We start from the raw sequence: 17185 nt of genomic DNA on the forward strand, positions 1-17185 counted from the left end.
TTTTTTAAAAGTGATATTGTGGTCTCACATTTTAATGTTTCCTGGAAGAACTAGCTAGCTATTTATTTTAATTACTTCACAGGAACCCACATGACAATTTTTGAAGGACATTTTCTTATTACTCATTGTTTATTATTTTGGTCATCATTTTTCCCAACAGGATATAGTTTTTAAGGTAAGATTCCATGAGTTTTCCTTTTACTTCAGAATTTATAACTTATAAATTTTACTTTTAGTGTCTGCCCCTTTTCCCACCAACCCACATGGTGCCCCCTACCACACTACCCACCCAAAAGATATTTTCATGGTTTGGGTCACTTAGAGACAAATGCAACCTCAAGAACCACAATATTTGGAGGTGTTAGGAGACATTTTAACACAAATCTTCCTATTCACCAGCCTTCAAAGCACTAAATCCTATTGGGATGCCTAGAGGCGCCTGATAAGAGAAAAGTAAATAATACAGAGGAAAACAGCCATTATATTCTCTAGATTTAACTTTGGCACATATCTGACATCAGAAATAGAAACTCACCTCTTGTGAAATCATTTTGTTTAATTGATCAGAAAAATCTGCAGGTCTATTCATTTTCAGACATATATTTATAAAACTAAAGCTCAATCTAGAGATCAAGTCTTATTGTAAAGCATTGATAAATGTTGTGAGTTTCATTTTTTAAACAGATTTCACTACTTGCCTCTCTTATGTGAATTTAATATTTTTATTCCTTCTCTAATTGATCAAGTAAGAAGTTTATTACTAATTCCATAATTTTAACTTTTTCATTGAAAACCACCCTGGTGCATTTTATATGTATGTTTTCATGAAATACAGAGTAAGAAAAAAATCACTGTGATATGAACTCCACAAAACATAAAGGAAGATGGCTTTAATGATAATAGTTACCTTTGGAAAATATTTTTACATACTTTTTTCCATTCTATCCTTACCGCAGGGTAACAAAGCATGTAATAAAGAATCACAAAGCTAATAGGAGCCCTTGAGGTCAGTAGCTCCAGCTTTCCATCGTAAGATGAGAAAAGTAAGATCCAAGGATGTTAAGTTAAATTTCCCAAGGTCTGTAGTTTTCCACTGTCTCCCATTACCTTTTCTGCTCCATGCTACCTTTGCTGTTCCCATCTTTCAGATAATATAATTACAGTCCCTCACCCAGAGTCATACAAACCTTCAGTGAACTGGACCCCAAGTCCTTGCCTTCTAACATCATTTTTTCCCACTCTCCAGTGCATAGCCTGCTGTTCATCTCTGCTGTCTAAAGGACCATTCCTATCCTATTTCTAGCTTTCAGGAGAAAAAGATTCCTGTACATCTCACAAGATGCTAAAGACTCCTGCAAATATATGGATAACATCCTCAGGATCATTAACAACAGACTCAGGAAATGAAATAAGCATCTGACTGCATTATTCTTAAACTGTTTCTACAAGTTACATAGTATGTGCTTAGTAAATATTGGTTGAATTGAATGGAAGAGTAAAAAAAATAGAGGTAACAGGTCTTTTTTTTTTTTAAGTAAGGACTGAAGTTCATTGCTATGTTTTGTAGAAGGACCATATAGTCCCAGTAAATAGAGGATATGCTTAACAACTAGGAAAACCTGAGAACCAAATCCAGCTTTACCACTTAACAACCTTTGTGGCCTTGGGAAAGTTACTAACTTTCCTGAACTGTAATTTTCTTTTCTGTAAATACCGTCTACTTTACAGAGATTTTATGCGGATTAAATTAGACAATGTACATATAGAGTCAGGCACACAACAAACACCCAACAATTTACCCTCCCTTGCCCTTCATGTCTGCCTGGGAGGTGACCGGTAGCTTGCTTCTCTGCTCTGTTTGAGTCAGAGTATTAATATCAAGCTGGGTTGTGCCTGGATACTTTACCATTATTGTAACAGCCCTGGAAGCACAAGGTACCACAGCTTTATTTCATTGGCATGTACCACACGTGCAGTAGGCCATGTAACAGTGTAGTTTTCCTTTTCCCCTTTAACAGTTTGCTGATACTGAACATGGCATAGAAAAGGAAACACAGGTGAAGGGGGTTTTTTTCTAGTGAAATTTGATTGTTTTGAAAAATGTTTTTTACAGTAACTTGCTGTGGAACAATATTTCATTTGCTAAATGGCCTTGAGAATTTTGTAGAGTAAATCTTTAAAATCATGAAGCTTCTGTAGCTTTCATATGTACAAATAGTATTATAAGATTCATTCTCAAAAGTATTGGTCAAATTTGCCCCCATCATCTCCAACCTTTTCAAAACTTGTAGTATTCTAAAATAAGTGGTAATGCACAAGCAAGCTATAACATGTTTGTGGATCCAGAAATTTATGTCTCATACATTCAAAATCTTTAGAATCTTTAGAACCTCATGCTTTTAACTTCTTTATGAAAGTTGTAATACTTTAATATATATATATGAGTTTATGATAATACATGAGTTTACCAATTCTAATACTTCATGATATACATGAGTTTACCTTAAAATCTTTTATATAAAGTATTTGAGACTGATTTTTTAAAATCAGGTCTTCAGATTACCCTTTGAGCCTGAATAAAATAAACTAATAAAATCCCTTTATCAAAAAATACAACTAATATTCAAAGAGCACTATTGCAAGTGACATCTGCCTATGCCCATAGGTTATGCCTGTGCTTTACTTGGCAATTAGTGGTTCATAGATGTCAGCCTATGTGGTACTTTGATAACAAGTTCAATCAATCCTGATCAAGACTTTCCCAACCTGCAAATTATCAATGTTAAACAGAGTCTTTGAAAATATAAGCCTTCCTCCTTTCTCCCAAACACACACGTACTGTAGCCTAGAATTACTTGCATAGTGACTTTTATAATAAAAGGTTCAGTCTTAGGGTGAAGGAGGATAAGGAGGTTGGAGAAAGCCTAAAGAGCAATAGCATTTCAATCAATACTATTAAATATAAGAAACTGGGTTTTGGTAACATGAACAATAGCAGTTATTTCCAGATACTTAAAATGTGAAGTCTCCAGAATATACTACGGTTTTGGTTACATTTCTCAGAGAAGAAACTACTAAAACAAAAAAGGAAATAAACAAGACACTAAAGATTTACAGGATAATTAAAGAATGAATGTATCAAATAATATCAGTTCCTTAGAAAATGACTGTTTAAAGCTGGGTGGTCTTTTAATTGATCAAAATAAGGATTTGCAATTGTGTTACGTGTTTATTATAGGTCTGTATGTGTCTATCTATATGAAGACCTCTATACCCTCAGATATACTATCATCCGAGTTGATGAGGATCCTGACAATTGACTTTTTAAAACATATATAAATCTTTAATACCCTTTGACTTTAAGAAAAATTTGTTATTCATGTTCTTTAACAAATAGTGGGATGGCTAGCTATAAAATCAAGAATTTGCAGTGGGAATAATCTTCTGCTGAGAGTTACAATTTAATATTTATAAGTAGTCAGTGAAGGTGCAGCCACTCCACATTGCCTTTTAAAAAATATTAATAAGGAAAAATGATACAATTATGCTATTTTCAGGTGTCATTGGACAGTTAGGTTTTTTGGAGAAAGTAGTTTGAATCATCTAGTCCAAACAGTGAGAGAAAGAAAGATGCTACAGAAATAGCCAATAAGCAAATAATTCTGGCTTCAAGTCACACTGCAAATATGGTATATAATACATACTTTGGCATAAAAGTATTATAGAATCATAAAATTTAAAAAGCTATAAAGCTAATGTCCAGTTGATCATTTTGTTATCTCAGTGTCATATAATTCTTTTCAAATCACACCCTCCATGAGATACTTTTTGAATTAAAAATAAGACATATCTCACTGTATCCACATAGTGGCCCATCTAAAACATTCTGTGTTGCTTTAATGTATTAAAAGTTTGTTCAGTTCTAAGTGGTGATTTTTAAATGTCAAAGAAATACAATTCATGGAAAAGGGACTCACAGTTACTACATTAAATTTTTGCGTGATATTTAGGTTGCAGAAGTTTTATTGTTTTCACACTGCTTTTTCTCACTTTCATTTCAGCAGATGTATTTTGTGCATTTTATATTAACTAACAGTTCACTTGGAGAGATCACTCTAATATTTGGAGCCGATTCCCTACAGATACATTCTTGAAACCTACTGTGCAGAAAGGATCTGATTGTTCATATTGTATGTTATCTTTTCTTGATCTTATTACTCTGGCCTTTACAGGCACTCAGTGGAACCCATGAAGAGAATACAGACAGCTGACTGGATGAAGAAGACATTGGGGAAAAAAACTCCCATTGTTTAGATTTCTGTCAGAGGATATAAGAATACTTAATTTCTTTTATCTCTAGGGCTTTCATTATCATTTAAATTTCATTTTACATTAATTGATCAGGGATTAGTAAAGCCATTATGCAGAAATTAGAATAAGACAAGCCAGATGGAATGAATAATTCATGAAGTCCAATTACGTTTTATTTCTGGTGTACTTTCAAACTTGCCTCTGACTTCTGTGCTATTTTGATGTGACAATATTCACTGGAAATCAAGAGTGCCATTTTAATTTATTGTATCCCTCTGGAGTGGAAGCATTTGTATGCACTCGGGGTTTGTTAACGCATTTCCACACACACACCCCCAACACCCGAAAGTCAATTTTCGGGATTCTGAAAACACTGGGTGATCTAGCAATACGGTTCATTTTGTACAGAGGTTCAGGGGCACTTCAATGAGACACACTAGTTCAACTGATTGGGGTGAGCTGACCCTATGCAGAGAGACTAAAGGCGTAGGATCACGAAATGATTACCTCCTGGAAGAGCACTAATCCTCTTTAAAATATTTGTACGCTTTCCTCGCTGCAAAAGAACCCTTAAAATGTGAATTTGGCCTAGAGTTGGACTGCAGATAGCAGCAGCTGTTGCAGCTACAGATGAGGACCACGAGGTGGCAGGGGTTGCCTTCAATGAAAGGGTTCGGGGCGGTCGGGACCGCCGGGGCTTCAGAACATCCCAGCGGGTCCAAGCCGGGCCGACCACGGTTGGGTTTAGGCTCCGAGCATCTTGCAAAGCGTTGCCGGGAGAGAATTCCGAATTAATGGGCAATCCCGTCCACCTGTCTGGAATGCCTCATACGACTGTGTCTGAAACCGCCTCCCCACCCCCGGTCCCAGCCCCCAGCCCCTTCAGAGGCCCCCTCTCCCCCCGGTATTTATTTATGCCACTGGACAGTTCTAGTCACATTAAAGCTCCGGTTCACCTTCTCGAGGACTTTCATCTCGGGAAGTTTTATGACACTTTGTGAATGTGCAAAGTTTTTAATTAGGCTCTCTAGACAGCCCGAGGCAGCAGCAGCGCCACAAAGTCTTCACGGTCTCTCTGCTTTACAGCACAACAAGCCGCTCTACTCCTTTGAAGACAATGCAGACTATGTGTACGATGTCATGTGGTCCCCCGTGCATCCCGCGCTCTTTGCCTGCGTGGACGGGATGGGGCGCTTGGACCTCTGGAACCTCAACAATGACACCGAGGTGAGCGGCGGCTCAGGCGCCCGGGCCGGAGGGCTGGGAGGGGGGCGCAGTCGGCCACTCGCAGTCTCTCCCTCTTTCTCTAAAACGGCCTTTTTTGGACAGACCTTCCAATTGCAGCAGGGTTGCCGGCCCCCCATTCTTGACTACCCTGAAGGGAATTGGCAGATGCATTGGCCAAAAATCTCCCTTCATCCCTAAACGGTGGCAGCTCCTGGACAATTAACCACCCTTTTTTGCATAGAGCAAAACGTTATGCGTTCACACCTTTTCCCTATGGGACAGTACACACAGGCATTTGTCAGAGCCGTGTTGAAATAACTTTACTGGCAAACACTTGGAAAAGAAAGCTTTTGTGGACGTTGATTTTTAGATTGGGCTTTTAAAAGGGGTTGTCAGTGTTTGCTACTTGCACCATTTCTATTTTGAATCCATAAAAGACGATTCTGTTGACTATTTTTTGTTTAGATCTTTCATCCATTTGATTTGTACCAAGGTAAATATTCCTTGTCTAAGATATCAAACTCAGAGGCAGACTTTTACAACAGCCTCTAACTTTGAACATGAATATCAAACTCAGTATTTTTTTAAGAGATTTTAACATGTCACATTTACAGTAAGTGAAAGTACCCATTTATTTTAAAAAGCAGCCAGTAATACTGTTTTAAATTATGCTATAAAATTGTATGTTTTAAAAACTATGCCACATGCATTGTTTCTTTTTGCCAGTCTTGCAAAATTATTGAGTTGCTAATTCAGCTACTTGGATGTTTTGAGTTTTTTTTTTTTTAAACATAAATATTATTGTCCTTCAACTTTATAAAATAAAATGGTCTCTGCATCACTTCTTGGTTTCTGACCCAAGAAAGCTCTCTATAAATAAGAATGGACAAGTAAGAGGAACAAGTGCTGCAAACTATATGTCAAGTGGAGAACAGCAGAAAGGTCTTTTGAAGTGTTTTGAGCAGGAAACAGCTCAGCCTTTTTAATTAGGAAGCCCACAGCTGGAGGATCTGAGGAGGAGCATACTTCCCTCCCTTTTTTTTTTTTTTTTTTTTTTTTTGCATATGTGTGGGAGGGGGCAGGGAAATATTCTTCAGGTGTTATTATTGACTCGTTGTATCTTCAAGGGTATAGACACCTATAATCGCTGCCAAGTAGTTATCTTTTAAAAATCTTTCAATTTGAGTCTGTTTTTCCTTTTAGCTACAAGAACTCTGTAACAAGAAAGAGTTATGTAATGAAGCATCTTTGAAAATAACCAAAAGGCATGAGTACGTGAAATGCCCCATCATTTGGATATTGGAATGTTTATAACATTATTGTTTTTATTAGAAAGATGTTATTACCCTATATTGTAAGGGTTTCCCAGAGTCTTCATCACTGTTTATTAAAATCATATTGCTTCTATTTGCTAGGAGAAATTCGTTCATTTAAAGCAACCAAAAAAAAAAAAAAACATTTTCCTGATTGACTTAGGAGACCGCTGTATTAGAAATCCAGCTTAGTTGAGATAATGTTTAGGTGATACCCAACTACAGTGCATATGAAGGGAGAGTGAGTGTTCTACAAACTCCTTAATAATTCCTATGTAACTGTTTTTCTTTAAAAATTTTTTTTTTAGGTAAAATGAAAGTAATGTCTCAACATTGATAAAAGTAATTGTTTTCCCTTCTCTCTCTAGGTATCAAGAGACAACCACCTAAGAGTTTTATAGCTAAACATGTTTTTAAAATCAGTTTTGGTCATGCAAACTGTTTAGTTTTATAGTAAACATAATTCTGCTTTCACAATAATAGTAGAGTTACATTGAGTCCAGCTCAAATCCAGTAATTAACCGAACACTTTTTAAAACCTTCAAATCATTTTTGCCTTCTGGCAAGTTGAACAAGATTTTTCAAATATTTGTCAGATTAAAAACTAGATTTGCTTAAAAAATCTGAATTATAGTACAGCAGTATGTTTTGTTGTTGTTGTTCATATTATTACATTTTTGGACCAAGTTATTCCATCTGTTCCTATGCAAGGATAGTTCATGTTTCCCATCTCTGTATTTCTGATTTCTACTGCTTAATGTAATAATTTATGATATATGAATCTTGTCTTTGCAATTAAAATGACTGAGCCAGGAAAACTGTGGAAATATTTGTGAAACAAAATACAAAATAAGAGACAGAGAGAACATATGAATTGTTTTTTATTATTCATCAACTTTGGAAAAGTCATTACTGATCAGATTAATGCAAATATATTTTGTCATTTTCTTCATGCATTTATGAATTTTCTAGCATAATACAGGCTGTGATAATTATTTTCTATCATTTATAATATCTATGAGAAGAATCTATTTTTAAATGTTTAAAATACTGTTTCAGTTTGTTATAGTAGTTATATTCCAAATAAATAAAATTCTTGAAAATGTATTAGGCATTATTTTAAATGTGTCACAATGTTAGTTTATTTTCGGTTTTTTTTTGTTATATTCATATTAAGATTAAACATTTTATTCTATTTTTAAGATTGTTCATAGATTACCTAATTCTATTCAATATCAGATTGTTCATGGAATTAGGTAGTAGAATTAAGTAAGAATCCTGTATGAACCTTCTAAATTGTGGTATTAAAAATTAAGTTTGAAGAGTCTACAGCTGAATCACAGATTTGTTTTCTGGGCAGCACAGTAATAATAAAATGTATTGACAGAATTATGATCCATCTAAATTCACATTGTTTCAGCCTTTGATAGATTTGGTTAAAAATTCAGACTCTAGCTTGCACAGCAGGTACTTTTATTATAGAAATTGTGTATTTTTAAAAAATAAATGAGCCGGGAACTTTTGGTTTTTTTGTTGTTGTTGTTCACAATTGACATACAGTGATTTAAGCAGGTGAAAGAATTTTTATTGATTTCAAGATTAAGTTTAAACATAGATTCTTACATATGATGGAGTTTTTATTGCTATTTTAAAGATAGGTATTGGGTCAATAATTTTGTATAAACAGATGGTTTCAATTCCCTGAATAACAGAATGCCAGTGGTACTAAGCCACAGTACATGTTGTGTTTCCATTCTAATGTGACATTTTTATTAGACACAGGTCTTAAACAGTGGCATGAGATGATCTTAGTGGCCCCCTTTTCACCATATTTTTTCTTTTTGTTTTAATATTTACCTTTTCCTTTCTTAATGGCATGTTGTCATTTCCTATTCAACATTCTTGTAAAAGGCTCAAGAGATCTGAGTTTTATGTCAATTATAAACTTCTAACCTTGAAGACAAGCTTTCACACAACAGATAATGGAAGAGAGGTAGACACACTAAAAAGTCTTTCCAAATACTGAGGTTCTTGGAACAAATACTACAGGTTCCATTGCAGCACCTCCAGTTCACTTTAATTATTATTACTATTATAATTATCAATGCTTTTAGATTTGAAGTGTTTATTAAAGGAGATACAAGGCATTTTCTATGAGTCGGTGGCTGTATTCTATCACGATGTCACCCTGGAGATAGTGCCAAAGTTGTAGATTGCTTATTACACTTCGGTACTGCCAGAGGGAGGAAGACAGATTTAACAAAAGAGAGAGAAAGGGAGAGAGAGATAATTTGAGTTTTTTGAAATTTTTTTTTACCTTTATGTTTTCCTTTCTTCTTCTGATCATCTCCTCCCCGATGAGGTTTTGAAGGATCAACACATATGTTTACATTTTCCTCGAAGACTTACATTAATATGACTTTTATTCCACCACACACCCCCTTTCTGCCTTTTTAGTATCCTTAATTTTGGTAAATCCTGAGATCTCTCTCTCTCCATCTGTCCATAAACTATGACCCGATGGGGAAGGATCCCATTTAGCTCCTGTATTTTTTGTTGGATGTACACTTGTCATAATCCAAAGAAATATCCATGCCACTTACTGCCCGGTGACTATATAAAAAGACTCTCCCTCCTTTTCTTTTTTTGTTAAAATGTCTCTTCTCTCTACCCCTTAATTCAGTGGAGCATATGATTTAAGAACAATGAGCCCTTTTTCCCCCAGCACAAGGGATGAATATTACTTCATGCACCTGAAGGCAGTTGGTGACTCACCCAGTTAAACGTATTATTGCAAATTTGTATATTTAAATTCATATTCAGAGATTCTCTTATTCTGTTGTAAACCCTTTGGCAGGTTCCAACAGCAAGTGTGGCCATTGAGGGAGCATCTGCCCTAAACCGTGTTCGTTGGGCCCAAGCCGGCAAAGAAGTTGCTGTTGGGGACTCGGAAGGCCGTATTTGGGTCTATGATGTTGGAGAGGTACATGTGTATTTGTTTGTGTTGTTGTTATTGTTTTGACTTGTATATCTACTTTAGAGACCTAGTGAAATTATTGGCAAGACCTTGTAGGCCACAAGGACCCTCTATAATATGTTTGCAAATTTCCATTGACTTCAGTGCTAGTTTGGCGAGACTTCCTTAGGGCCTAATTTGATCTTCTGTCTCCATGCACAGGACACTTATGTTAATGATCTAAGCTCCTTTTAGAGTGCTGTAGAATGTCCCATCATCCTGTGATGGAGAGTGGCACTTCCCACTAATTTCATGAGAATGAAAAGTTTAAAGGCCGGGCGAGGTGGCCCATGGCTGTAATCCCAGCCTTTGGGAGGCTGAGGTGGGTGGATCACAAGGTCAGGAGTTCAAGACCAGCCTGGCCAACGTAGTGAAACCCTGTCTGTACTAAAAATGAAAAAATTAGCCAGGCGTGGTGGTGGGCACCTGTAATCCCAGCTACTTGGGAGGCTGAGGCAGGAGAATCACTTGAATCCAGGAGGCAGAGGTTGCAGTGAGCCGAGATTACGCCATTGCACTCCAGCCTGGGTGGCAGATAGACTCCATCTCAAGAAAAAGGAAGAAAAGTTTGCCAAATACATCATGCTAAAATTGAATTTGGAAATTTTTGTTTACTTGAAAAGTCAAGTTTTGGTTGGTATGTTCAATTAATATATGTACTATTTTTCTTTAATTAAAGCGTAGCCAATTGAAAATGAGATTAATTAGAATTTTGTGCTGTTTGGTGATATTCAAAATTTCCTGAACATCGTGGCATGTAAAAAAGGAAAAAAAAAAATTACATCTTTTATTTCAGACAAATCTCCTTGAATTTGTATACGATCTTAATTTAATGTTACATTATCAGTCAGTTGTACTTAAGATTGTCTGTTTATTTTTACTATATGAGAAAGTGTTGACCAAAACCTTCATTTCTGGTGAGATAAAGAATTTTTTCCTTAAAGGAAAAGAAAATATTGAACTTTCAAGCAAAACAAAATAAGAGTGTTATGTAATGCTATTTTGGCATAATATGATAATCTAACATTTGCATTCCGGGGGAAAATATACCACATTTGTATGCATAGCATCCTAGACCTAGAAAGTACTCTGTGAGTGCCTGGTGGATGGGTTTAGCTGATCACACTGAGAAGGGTTCTTTATGGTTTCATCAATCAGCATTCTATAAATTTGGCAATCCTAAATGGTTTGTTCTACAATGGAACTTTTGATGACATATTTTACACTGCTATATGGTACAGTTGATTATGTTGAAACAAGCTAGATGGTGCTTTTAAAAATTCAGCCAGGGACAAAAACCGAATGACTTTAGAAATGGAAGTTTTCTATTCTGGATGCATAATTCTAAGTGAAAAAACAATCTCTTTCTTTTACTGCATGTTATCTATTTCATTTGACACCCCCTTGACTACTGATACCACAAGCTGAGTTGTTCCAACAGTGACAAAAACTCTGTTAATATTGGCCCCAATGATGAAGATGCAAATGGTCTGGTGACTATCGATATACTTTGGAGTCTTTGGGAAAGAGAATACCCTCTGAGTCGGAAATACCGCCAGTAGTGGTACAGCAGTATTTTTTCTTAAATGAGTATTCTTTAGGTTTAATGTATCTTTCTCATGGCCTTCATCAAAGTAAAACTAAATGACAATAACAAAAACAGATATTCTTTATTGGTCACTTCCTAAAAAATAAAAAAGAGCAAAGGAGAATGTAAAAAAAAAAAAGGCTTTTCTCTCTTTCTGTCTTTTCTTCCTTTCTTCCTTTTCCTTTCCTTTGTTTATAACAAGTGTAATTGTGGGAGAGAAATAGACATGAAGACATGCTCAGAGACACAATGGCAGAAAATAGATAAAATGTAAAAACTTTTTGCTCTACCTCCTTTGCATATACATAATGTCCCTTAACTCACTTAAGTGAGTTATACAATATATTGTTTATACAATATATTATTTACAATTTATATATAATATATTATATACAATACAATACAATTATATACAATATATTAATTATACAATATAATTATTTTATCCCTCTTTGTTGTATTCTAAAAGGACTGAAAAACAGAATAGTTTAACAATCTGTTTTATATTTTAAAAGGCCTTTTGAAAAGTCTTTTTATTTTAACTTAAATATTATATATACACACACTATATATATGCACACACATACATTCATACACAGTCTCTATGCAATAAGAAAACACAACATGACATATATACAGAATTTTCTGCAATAAAAGTGATTTTATAGCTTTTGGACAGAATTACTTGAATATGACATATTTTGTGAGTATATATGATTTCACAAAAGTTGCTTTGGCTGATATGTGGCTGCTAAAATTTCTTTCTAGGATGCTATCATCATTTCTAAATTGCAAAGTGTTGTTATACTCATATTTCTACTATCGTACTGGCAGGTCAGGCTGGTTTTCATTTTTATGTTATTGCCCTTACTTTTCTAAGTGATATTACAGACTATAGAAATGTCTGCAACTATAGGCCAGTCTCGCCTATTGTCTGGAGTCTAGACAGGCTATAGAAAAATCTCTGTGACATATAATAGGCCAAACAATTTGTAGGGTTGTTTATCCCTACAAATTCACTACCAAGAAAAAGAAAGGATATACTATTTGATTGAGAGTAGGTAATATTACAATCTCTAGCCCTTCTTTGAATGACCGGAAATCAGGATAAGCTTATACACTTGAACAATTCTTTAGGTAAAATTGTTGATCATATACAAAGCAATCCATAGCTCAGAAAAACTCAGACTTAACAAAATAATTGCCTGAACTGTGGTTTTTTTCTAAGTATTTTTATAAATTATATTTATTTGGGGAGAAGGGGAATTTTTATGTTTCTCTCTGTCACCACTAAGCTTTATTCTAAATCGCTAAAGACCTAGTCTGTAGAGGCACCATGTACTAAAAGAAAAAATTATTTCCCTACCTCTGAGGCTTAGCTGCAGCCTGCTTCTGAAAGAGGTAGATCCCTTAAGGGCAAATGCTGCCGTTATTGTGATTACTATAGGATCGTTCACCAGCCCAGAACTGACAGAACATAACTGTGCTTAAAGAGAAGTGTACCCTCTGGACAAGTGCCTTCTCAGTCTTCCAAATCACCTAAACTGTGAAAGGCCAGATGGAATGCTTCACGGCAGGGTGGCCCACTTGGAATTAGAGGTCCTATCTAAGGCTGGTACATGACTGACTGCAGGGAGGATGGTTGAGCAGAGAGCTATTTAAGAAGAAACAAATATGGCATTGAAGACTAAATTGCCAGTAGGCTCTGCTACCATTTACCAATATTCAAAATTTGTTCCCTGGTCCTTATTAAAACGAAACTAGTAACCACGGTCATGCTAGCCTTTAGATAGAAAACCTTGCTTTATAGAACCCTCTAGAAAGAAGACAAAATGCTTTTAGATAGGCTTTGTAATACAATCTATATTAAAAAGTAGATGGTAGGTTTTTTAGAGCACACAGTGTTGGTCCATTTTCCTCAGTACGTTGAATAGATGTCTGTGGGAAGACATCTTGCATTCATTCTCCCAGTGTTGATTTGAGGAGACTTCTTCTAAGCTGGGGAGAAAAGAGCGGCCTGTAGGCTAGCTTTTGCCAAGACCCTGTTCCACAAGTGAGGCTGTCTTGAAGAGTATAGGCCTGTGCAATTGCATAGGGTCCCGTGCTTAGGGGATCCCTGAGTTTGGGTCATTGTCTTACAATTGCTAAAAATTTGCCAAGAAGGAATTCCACATATTCATTTTTCACTGAACCCTGCAAATTACGTAGCCGGTCCTGTCCACTAGAGTGTTACTCTTAGTGCCACTCATGAGGCAAATCAGAAAAAAAAAAAAAATGCCGTAACCTAGATCATTAGGAAGAAAGAGAAAGCTCTAGAAATGTAGTTAAATGGATGGACACACTACAATCTTCTCATTACCTATTTCTCTTTTTATTCTTTTTTTTTGAGACAGAGTTTTGCTCTTGCCCAGGCTGGAGTGCAATGGCGCACTTCGGCCTCCCAGGTTTAAGCAATTCTCTTGCCTCAGCCTCCAGGGTATCTGGGATTACAGGCACACTCCACCACACCCAACCAATTTTTGTATTTTTAGTAGAGACAGGATTTCACTATGTTGGCCAGGCTGGTCTGGAACTCCTGACCTCAGGTGATCCACCCGCCTCGGCCTCCCAAAGTACTGAGATTACAGGTGTGAGACACTGTGCCCGGCCTCATTACCTATTTCTTAAAACTATTTAAAAATGTTTAGTGAGAAGGGCCATGACTCTACCATTATAAACATCAAGGTACATATAGAGCTAAAGCCATGCTGAAGATCCCAGTTCACCTCCCACAACTCTGTTTTGATCACATCATAGTTTTACCTGAAAAATGTATTAATAATATAATTTGGGGAAAGATCTCTGAGATGCCTACCCCAGTTGGAGTGGAGTGGGACAGCCTTTCTCTGATCACACCATTCTTGAGATCTCCCTGAAGGGAGACTGCTGTGAGCACTGATGGAAACATCCCCATTCAAGCCCAGGTAGACTTGCCTTCCTGTGAGCCCTGGCACTCCCTGATTAGGGCATTGCAGAAAGGGACTCTGGTGTCACCAGCCACTGACAATCATCTGTCTCATCTCCTGTCCCAGCTGAGGCTGCAGGGAGCCCCAGCTCAGTGCCCCCATGACCAGGCCTTCCTCTTATTATGTACATTTATCCTCTATGACTTTTAAGATGATGGCAGAGAGCAGTGGCTTGAATCCAGATTTAGTGATACAATTTATTATGAACTTCTGAAGGGGTAAACATAGGATTGTGTATGAGCTCACTGAAATCACCAGACTGAGTTTGTCCATCTCCCTTTTTTTTTCTTTTTGTTACATTTAAATGACAAAGACATGAGTAATATCCCACAACCTATTACTCAAGAGGTAAAATATAAAACAGCAATGTTTTCAGGTAGGTCACATGAGGCTGTGTTTATATAGCTCACATTTTTGGTTGTTTGATTTCAGCATTATATCTGGAAAATACACTGTACACATTTATTTTCACAGATAGGGGTCTATTTTCTTTGCAGAGCAGGTGCTGAACTCCCATTAGCATAAATGGAAGTTATGCGAATCTGAATCTGACAAAAGACAGAGAAGACCCCTTTTTATTATTTGGCTATAATTTTTATTCTATTTGTGCCTTGAAAAGTTAATTTACATAGACAGTGGTTGCATGCACCATTTAAATTTTCTGAGATTCAAAATTAAAAATGAGCCTAGATTCTGAATAAGTTTTGAGAAATCTCCAAACTATGGGATGCAATTTGTTTGTTTTGGATTATAAGAAGGATTCCATGCAATTAAATGAAACATGGGTAGGATAATAAGTCAAAAATTAACTATTAATATACCTGAAAAGAGAGGTATTATTGGTTTTTTTTTCAAATGATGTATGAACACACATTTTAAAGAATTAAAAATAAAAATTACTCATTGCCATGGCTCCATTACCGAAGAGCAAGCTTTTCTATATATATAGAGCTGACTTCAACAGCACATAGGCCAGTATGTATAGAATAATTCATGTGTCCTGATGATTGATAGCCAGCCTATCTACCTGTCTTTCTTGCAGATGTGTTTTATAGAAAGCCTGCCGCCATTGTTAAGGCTTCAGTGCTGTCACACAGATGCGGCTGTCATAAATATCCCCTAACAACTATGTTTGCTGCTTATCTGAATTAGTTAGAATGCTGTTTGCAGCTCCAGTTTTGAAAGAAGCAGTTTATCTTCCACCTCCTATTATTTCTTTTTCCATTAACCTCTTCCAGGGAAGATTTTGTTTGCAGTTGTGATAAATTCACACAGGTTTCAAATCCCTGATTATATTTTACAGTAGTCAAATGATAAAATTACAGAATCATTTTCAGCTCAAAGTAGGATTTGAAGAATAAAATGGCAACTTAAAAACCATGGTTTGAGAGATGGACAAATCTTATCCTAGCTTTATTGATTTGATATCCTATTCACTAATTACCTAAGAAAACATGCATAAATCTTTAAATTTGAACTCTGAACTTTGGTAGCATTTCAAATAGCTTGTTTGATATGACTATTTGGGGGCCAAAAGAATAGTATTCATTTTATTATAAATTTCAATAAGTATAATACATTTAACATTGGAAATATGGGCCTTGAAAAATTCTTGGAAAAGAAAGATGTGGGTTAACATGAGAGATCAAATGTAACACTGCTAAAAAAGTAAAACATGATTTTAAATGTCCGTTTGAATATATTTTAAAGCCAAAACGAAAAATCAGGAGTGAAAAGTTTATTTGTAACCCCAACAGGAAAAATGGCCTACACAATATATTTTAGAATGATGGTCAAGGTGTTACATGTAAGAACTGTTAATAGGTGCCTCATAAGGTTTCATAGCCAGCAAGAATAAGAATAAAAGAAAAGAGATTCAACGGGCCGTTTTTTTAATGCTTCCAACAGCAGTTTGATGTAGTGGCATCTGATAAACTGGAAGTACTAGGAGCTAAAAAGGGTTTGAGTGACACAAAATAAATACAATACAATGATGATTTTTAAGGGGATCACACTTAGGCAATACTTGTTTACTTTGTGGAACTCCTTCATGTTTTCCAGTAGTATAGGGCCTAGGTCAATTCTCCATAAGCAGCCTGTGCCTTGAATATAAATAATTCTCCTCCTTGAGGAAGTGAGTGTACAAAACAAAAAACTGAAAAGTTAAACTTGGATTTGGGAGGTTAATTCAAATAAGAGTCCCTTAATAAAAAGAGCTGCATTTGCAATCATCCAGTTTTAATAACTGTGCTTTATGAAGGCTTTTGTCCCATGCGCAAGGCAAACCTGATTGCATGGCTGAGTTTTTGCAGCCTCCAGAAGAGCAGAGTTGGTCTCAGCTTAGCAAGATCCAGGTATGATCATCTGAAACACTGGTGTTTCTCATTACGTGAGTGTGGCCGTTAATTTCCTGGATTCTTGAAGGCCTTTGCAAGTACTGGCTTATTCTTAGGTGGATAAATAATATTATTTTCTTTAGCTGATACCAAATACTTCCTTTGATTTTCCCTTCATGAAAAAGAAAAGACTTAGGCATAAATTCTTCCAGTGATACCAAACATCCAGATAAAATGTTAAAATCCAAATACCTGGTTCTGTCTATAACATCTAGATAGCAGTTGATGACGTAAGAACAAAGCATCAAGATTTTCAACTAGATTTTTCAGTTTTTACTTGAATTTTTAGTGTTATAGCCACAATGCTGTGCTATTAAGTCAAAGGGCAC

At 36.0% G+C, this 17185-nt stretch overlaps 1 protein-coding gene across 5 annotated transcripts in view; it reads left to right on the forward strand.

Annotated features, from left to right (window-relative positions):
• The window catches only part of DYNC1I1 (dynein cytoplasmic 1 intermediate chain 1), a 343168-nt gene that overhangs the window by 314571 nt on the left and 11412 nt on the right, over window positions 1-17185 (forward strand). For all 5 annotated transcript variants that reach the window (XM_033192651.1, XM_033192656.1, XM_033192653.1 and 2 more), the window contains 2 exons: window positions 5398-5538; window positions 9709-9834. In XM_033192651.1, coding sequence (XP_033048542.1) covers window positions 5398-5538; window positions 9709-9834 — 267 coding nt within the window. The remainder of the gene's footprint in view (window positions 1-5397; window positions 5539-9708; window positions 9835-17185) is intronic.

Source organism: Trachypithecus francoisi, unplaced genomic scaffold, assembly GCF_009764315.1.
Source record: "Trachypithecus francoisi isolate TF-2019V2 unplaced genomic scaffold, Tfra_2.0 Lachesis_group4, whole genome shotgun sequence".
Lineage (NCBI taxonomy): Eukaryota > Metazoa > Chordata > Mammalia > Primates > Cercopithecidae > Trachypithecus > Trachypithecus francoisi.